This window comes from Felis catus, chromosome A3 (genome assembly GCF_018350175.1).
Source record: "Felis catus isolate Fca126 chromosome A3, F.catus_Fca126_mat1.0, whole genome shotgun sequence".
Classification (NCBI taxonomy): domain Eukaryota; kingdom Metazoa; phylum Chordata; class Mammalia; order Carnivora; family Felidae; genus Felis; species Felis catus.
In genome coordinates, this window is record NC_058370.1 from 1,834,139 (window position 1) to 1,840,533 (window position 6,395).

A 6,395-nucleotide genomic window follows, 5' to 3' on the forward strand; every position below is an offset into this window, starting at 1 on the left:
AGGCCGAGCCCCCGGCGGCGCCCCGCGTCGGCCGCTCTGCGCCCCGCGCCCGGCCCTCCACCACCGAGCCGCCCCCCGCTCTCCGTCGCCGGTGGTTCGGCCCGGCCCCGCCCCGACGCGCGCGCACGTCAGCCGGACGCCGCCTGACGCCGCCCGACGCCGCCGTAAGGCGCCGGACGCCAGCAGCGCAGTGCGCGGCGGCGGGGGCGGGCAGGCGCGCGACGCGGGAGCAGAGGCGTCGTGAATCGCGGGCCGCGCGGCCGTGAGTGTGCGCTTTTCCCCGGCTCCGCCGCCGCCGCCGCGCCGCGCCGCCGGCATGAGCTACGACCGCGCCATCACCGTCTTCTCGCCCGACGGCCACCTTTTCCAAGTGGAGTACGCGCAGGAGGCCGTGAAGAAGGGCTCGACCGCGGTGAGCGGCGGCCGGCGGGGCCTGGCGTGCGGGGCGGGTGGCGAGAGCGGGGCGGCGGAGGCTGGTGCGCGCCGGGCTCCCGGGGTCGGCCCGGCTTCGCCCGTGCTCACGGCCTCCGCCGTAGGGATGCGCTTTGTTCGGGCGGCTCTCGTGGAGCCCCGGGATCGTTGGTGTCGCTGAAGGAAGCGGGGCGGGGACCCGTCTGGGACCTGCGGATGCTGGGACGGCCGCGCAGGCGGGCGCAGGAGAGTCTGGGGCCACTGCCCTCCTGCCGGTGGGTTCTCACCGAAGGGTGGCAGTGCTACATGTGTGCCAGTGACTTCGCACGGGCGCTCGCGAGGCCGGCGCGCTCGGTGTGAGCGCTGAGCCTTGGAGTACCGGTTTCTCTTTCCCTCGGGCGTCTCCAGGGTGTATGAGCGGCCGTGGGACGGCCATTTTGGCGGGTCACCCTGCAGGGCCCTGGTTGGGCCCTGGGCCGTGGGCGCGGGTGCGGGCGCCTAGCAGCGGGGCTGGGTCGTTGTTGGCTCGGTGACTCCTTCACGTCCGTAAGCAACTTAGGCGAGCCGCACCCCTGCGGTCCCGGCCAGGGGACTTCCCCACTGGGGACGGCAGTGGTCCTGGAAGCCCAGGTGCGCTTCAGGAACAAAGGGAAGCAGGCTCTCCGGGGCGGCGGTGCCACCGGGAGCCCTCCACCGGGTCGGGCAGCTTGGCGATCATTCTCCTGCTGCCATCTGAGCACAGATCTGACGTTTGGGCCACCATTTGAATTTTGGATGGGGGATGCGTTTGAGACACCTGTGGGTCTGTTTCCTGGTGTTACGGGTTTTCCTCTTACCTGCTGCCGTCTCGGAGGTTCGCGTGCACAGAGAAAAAGGACACAGCTCTGGGCGATGAAGTGCTTTCATTTCCTGAATGTCTTCTGAAATTCAGGTCCAAAATCCGTCTTCTGGCCCAACTCGGGTTAAAGAGCACTGGGAGAGGAGCTGCTTGGACACTCCCCGGCCCCCGTACTCCCTCGGGCCAGCCAGGGTGGCTTTGCTTAATCCTCCCAGCATCTCTGAGCCTGGCTCCCTTCTCCCAGGGGAACCTGGAGGGTCACCTAAGAGCATGAAGAGCCTTGAAGTCAGAAACACAGATCAGTGTTTTTCCACCATGGCCTGGGGCTGGGGGTGGGGGGCGCGGGCTGGAATTTTGCGCCCCAAGGGGTGTTTGCCAACCGGTGCAGACCTGTTTCTTTGCCTGTGAAGTGCTGCCAGCTGACATCTAGGGGTAGAGGTGGGCAGGGCAGCCCCAGGGCCCACAGTGCCTCGGCTGAGAGATCCCTGGGCTGAGACGTGTTGCTCCTTGGAGCATTGCCCCATTTCTATCCGCTCCTGCCGTGACGGGGTCGAGGGATCACTTGGCCAGTGGGAGATTTTTCCATGTTTCCGATACACTCTTCTCTCCTGTAAAGTATCTGCTATATGCAGAGAGCAAGCTAATTCCCGGGAATAGTTGTTAAGAGTTGTCCTTCCACTTGAGGGCAAACCAGACCTTCCCCAGAGCTGTGCACAGGTGTGCCATGGTGCGGGGGGGGGGGGGGGGGGGGTTGTTGTTTCAATGTTTTTTTACTTAGAGAGAGGGAGCGTGTGCACACGCCAGCAGGGCAAGGGCAGAATCTCGAGCAGGCTCTGCACTGCCAGCGCAGAGCCCGACCCAGGGGCTCGATCTCACAAGCCACTGGGAGATCATGACCTGAGTGGAAACCAGGAACTGGATGCTTAACTGACTGAGCCACCCAGGTGCCCCCAGCGTGGGTTTTAACGTGCTTCACAGCTACAGAAACATTGCTTTCGGGGCACTTGTCTCGAATGTCAGGATCTCAGGCTTAAAAGCCTTGCATGTGTCTCTGTGATTCTCCTGGTTGAAGGTATATACACAACAGTTACTGTGTTGTAATTGAGACTTCGTATCAGTACGTTCAGTGTACAGGAGTGGGCGCCCAGGTCGTGACACTTGGGCCAGCTCTGCCAGAAATGGGTCAGTATCTGTGATCTGCGAAGCGTGGGGCCCCCACCCCCAGGGTGTTCGCAGGTCCCGGTTACCATCTGCTAAGCGCCCTGAGCCTGATGGCAAAACCTCTCGTTGCTTTCTTAAGCACGTGTTGATTTTTATTGAAGGTCGGTGTGCGAGGGAAGGACATCGTTGTTCTGGGCGTGGAGAAGAAATCAGTGGCCAAACTGCAGGATGAGAGAACCGTCCGCAAGATCTGCGCGTTGGATGACAACGTCTGCATGGCGTTCGCAGGTGAGTGGGGCCGGTGCCCTGGTCCTCAGAGGCCCTTATTAGCACTTTGGAGGCCGTCTCAGGGGGTTGGCTCTTGGAAGATCTAGAAAGTGGGGAAACTAAAGTCATTTAAAAGGAGTCGATTGGGACCTTTGCCAGCTTCACCAAAGCTTTCGGGGGTGGGAGGCTTTGCTGTTGCTGGCGCATGACTGGATCACAGTTACAGTCTGGAGACAGGCCTGGCGAGCCTGGTTTTCCCCGACCACAGTTCCCTGCTGTGGGGCATGCTGTGTGCCCCGGGCACTCTCGTGGCTTCCCGAGCTCCTCCGTGCGGGTCCACTCTAGCAAGATCCCAATTTACGTAAACTAACCTAGGGACTGACGTGTCTTGTCCGAGGCCTCTGTGCACAGCCAGAGGATGATCACCCCGGCGTCCATCACCCAGATGACCTGAGAGCTGGGTTTCAGAGGACTGGCTGGAGTATGTAACTGCCGTGTGGTCGTGTGACCTGTGCCGTCCCCGATGGGAGCCGATGAGGCGTGGCTCCGGTGGCAGTCTTTCTGCTGTTGCAGGGCTCACTGCGGACGCGAGGATAGTCATCAACAGGGCCCGGGTGGAGTGCCAGAGCCACCGGCTGACCGTGGAGGACCCAGTCACCGTGGAGTACATCACCCGCTACATCGCCAGTCTGAAGCAGGTGGGCATCCCGCCACAGTAGTTCATAGTACCTGTGTGTACCTGTTTGCAGAGGTCCCTTCAGGGGAATCAGAAAACTGCTCTAATTCCACGCACAGTCCCGATCTTTGTGCAAATGTAACTTACCGTAGGTTATCCGCTTTGGTGGCATTGTTTGCGTTTAGTGGCGTGGGACGGTCCAAATTCACGTTTTTGAAGGGACGTGATAGTCTCTGTCTTGATGTCCTGAACGGTTGGCTTCCAAGCATTTGGGAGGAGCTGAGAGCCACCTCCACCCTCTGGTGACGTGCCGGTCATTTTAAAGTCAAGCGTGTAGCCAAAGCGCGTGTGTTGTCAGAGTGGTTCCAGCGGTCTCGGTTGCGCTCTACGATGCGTTCGGTCGTGGGCAGGTCTTGCACACCTTTCTGAGCCAAACTGCACAAGAGAAGGAGGACCGCTGAGTAGTCCGGGCTCACGTCCCTCATCGTTGGAACTGCAGATAACTTGAATGTCTCCATCCCTTCAGCAAAGGCTCAGCTGTTGGGAACGCCGTGTGGGTGTGTGTGTGTGTGTGTGTGTGTGTGTGTGTGTGTGTGTGTGTGTGTGGAGAGAGAGAGAGAGAGAGAGAGAGAGAGAGAGAGAGAGAGAGAGAGAGAGAGAGAGGACTTAGGGTGGGTTCCACAGGACCTTTCGTGCTGAGGCATTAACATGTTCCTTCTCCCGCCAGCGCTACACGCAGAGCAATGGGCGCAGGCCGTTCGGCATCTCCGCCCTCATTGTGGGTTTCGACTTTGATGGCACCCCCAGACTCTATCAGACGGACCCCTCGGGGACGTACCATGCCTGGAAGGTGAGGCCCTGACAAAACAGAGGGTCTTCGGGCGGTCTCGCCAGTAAAAAGTTGCAGAGGCCACTGGAAGGTACCGGGTCTCCTGCTGGTGTAAGGAGGCCGTGTTCTGCGGGTGCGCGTGCACGCGTCCTCACCACCCGTTTGTTCTGTGACGTTCCTGCTGATAGAGCGAAGGAGTCATTAGACATTGCTGTTTGAGACCATGTCCAAGGATAGGGAGCAGTGGGGGTATGTGGCACGAAGCACAGTCACCCGTGTCTTTCAGTAACAAAGGAGAATCCCACTCGTGGCTAAGGATCAGCACCAGTTCCAAATAGCTCTTTGGGAAAGGAGTCCATAGGGCAGGACCAAGGGGCCAGGCTGCCTCTGACACGGCTGGCCCAGGCAGCTGCGGTCTTGTCCTCGGGCCGGTTCTGGATTGTCGTGCCCCGCACCGTAGAACACATTCCTCTTTCAGGCTAATGCTATAGGCCGGGGCGCCAAGTCCGTGCGTGAGTTTCTGGAGAAGAATTACACTGACGAAGCCATCGAGACAGACGACCTGACCATTAAGTTGGTTATCAAGGCCCTCCTGGAAGTACGTTTGCATTTGAAATCTGGTGCTTGGGCTGGGCAGAATGGACAGCACAGAAGTGGGCGGCTGGGTGCAGGCGGCAGGAGCGGGGGCGGTGAGGCCGCCGGCGGTAATGCTGGGCGCCCCAGGGCTTGCTCAGCCGGGCCCTGTCCCGGTGCTGTCAGCTCCCTCATGCGGCTGGGGCAATCAAGGACCGAGTTGCTGGTCCGAGGGCACGCTCAGGTGAGGAGCGGCAGAGGCAGGACGGGAGCCAGCAGGTGTGGAACTTTCCACTCAGAGCACGCCGCTGCTAAGATTGGGGGATGAGGAGAATGGGGACTAGTGGCTGGGAGCTGTGGCCTTGGGCTTTGTCAGCACTTGGGAGATGCTGGCAGGTAAAGCCAAAGAGGCAGGGGAGTGGCCAGAAGGCCAGGCTGGCGTCCAGCTGTTGGGCTTTGGTGTTGGGGGGGGTGGGGCAGGGGGGCTGGGAGCCTAGCTGCTGTGTGGAAGCAGGGGTGGCAGGGCGGGTGGTGCTGGTGCCGTGCAGGTAGGCACCTGGCCTTATTCTTCGCTTTCCAAGGTGGTTCAGTCTGGCGGCAAAAACATTGAATTGGCTGTCATGAGACGTGATCAGCCCCTCAAGGTAACCACCGAGGTCGTCTGGTGTCCTTCACTCTGGAGCATCCCCAGGGATGGGGTGGGGGCGGGGGGGGGTGGGAACAGGGACCCTACTCCTGTGGCGCTTGCGCTCCAGATTTCTTCCCAAGGCTCCCCACAAACAAGTGGAAGGGTAAGCATCATCGTGTGGGTCTCCGGGGGAGGCTGGGGCTCGCGTGGCTGCTGGGCACGTTGGAAAGCTGCCGCAGGCCTGTGGCAAGCTGACCGGTGTCACCCGGATCAGGCGCGCACACCCTAGTTTTTCTGTTAGAAGCTGCTGTGAGGTGCATGTGGCCGGAGCCCCAGAGCTTTCCTCCCCAGAGGGGGTGCTGGTTCCCTGGTGCCTTGTGTGGTTTGGAGGCTAACTGTAAACTTTCTTTGATAGATTTTGAATCCTGAAGAAATTGAGAAGTATGTTGCTGAAATTGAGAAAGAGAAGGAGGAAAACGAAAAGAAGAAACAGAAGAAAGCATCATGATGATGAAATCTTGAATTGATTTTTAAATTCAAATCATGGATTTTCAAAGTGATACACAGGCATTTCCCTCCACTCATCTACTGTCCAAGGGTCCTGCAATAAACTTCCTATTTGTTAACCTTTTCTTCAGAGCGTGTGTTTCTTGGGTGCAATCAGGACGGCTCTGTAGAAAGGGGGTCTTCCCCTCGCTGCGTCTGAGCGCTCTCCTTGGTGTGCGCTCTCCTCTGTGCTCTTGTCGCCAGTCTCGAAGTCGCCAAGGTACTGGTGGCGGGCCAGGGGCGTCCAACTTTTTGGTTTGGGAGTCCAGCAGTGCTAGGAGCGCACGCCAAACGTGACGGCTGCTGTAGACAGGCGCGCGGCATTAGAGACGGACGCCGAGACTCCCGAGTTTCTCTTCCCAGAGGGGCTAGCAGACGGACCTTGTTCCTTCCTGACAGACACACGTCAGGGAACACGTGGCGCCCAGTTGGTTTTCACTCAGAATCCCACAGAGCAGCAGCCGTG

The 6,395-nt window shown here is 59.9% G+C and overlaps 1 protein-coding gene across 1 annotated transcript; it reads left to right on the top strand.

Moving 5' to 3' along the window:
• The first annotated feature begins 186 nt into the window (after positions 1-186).
• PSMA7 (proteasome 20S subunit alpha 7) lies at positions 187-6,009 on the top strand. Its single transcript, XM_023251045.2, has 7 exons — positions 187-412; positions 2,572-2,698; positions 3,251-3,375; positions 4,081-4,203; positions 4,661-4,780; positions 5,337-5,399; positions 5,799-6,009. The coding sequence occupies exons 1-7, from the start codon at positions 317-319 to the stop codon at positions 5,889-5,891; spliced, it is 747 nt and encodes a 248-aa protein (XP_023106813.1). The 5' UTR covers positions 187-316; the 3' UTR covers positions 5,892-6,009.
• The last annotated feature ends 386 nt before the right edge of the window (positions 6,010-6,395 follow it).

Coding starts and splice junctions, on each gene's coding strand:
- PSMA7 (XM_023251045.2), top strand. CDS start 317: ATGAGCTACGACCGCGCCATCACCGTCTTCTCGCCCGACGGCCACCTT. Junction 2,699..3,250: donor CGTCTGCATGGCGTTCGCAG/GTGAGTGGGGCC, acceptor CTGCTGTTGCAG/GGCTCACTGCGGACGCGAGG. Junction 4,781..5,336: donor TTATCAAGGCCCTCCTGGAA/GTACGTTTGCAT, acceptor TCGCTTTCCAAG/GTGGTTCAGTCTGGCGGCAA.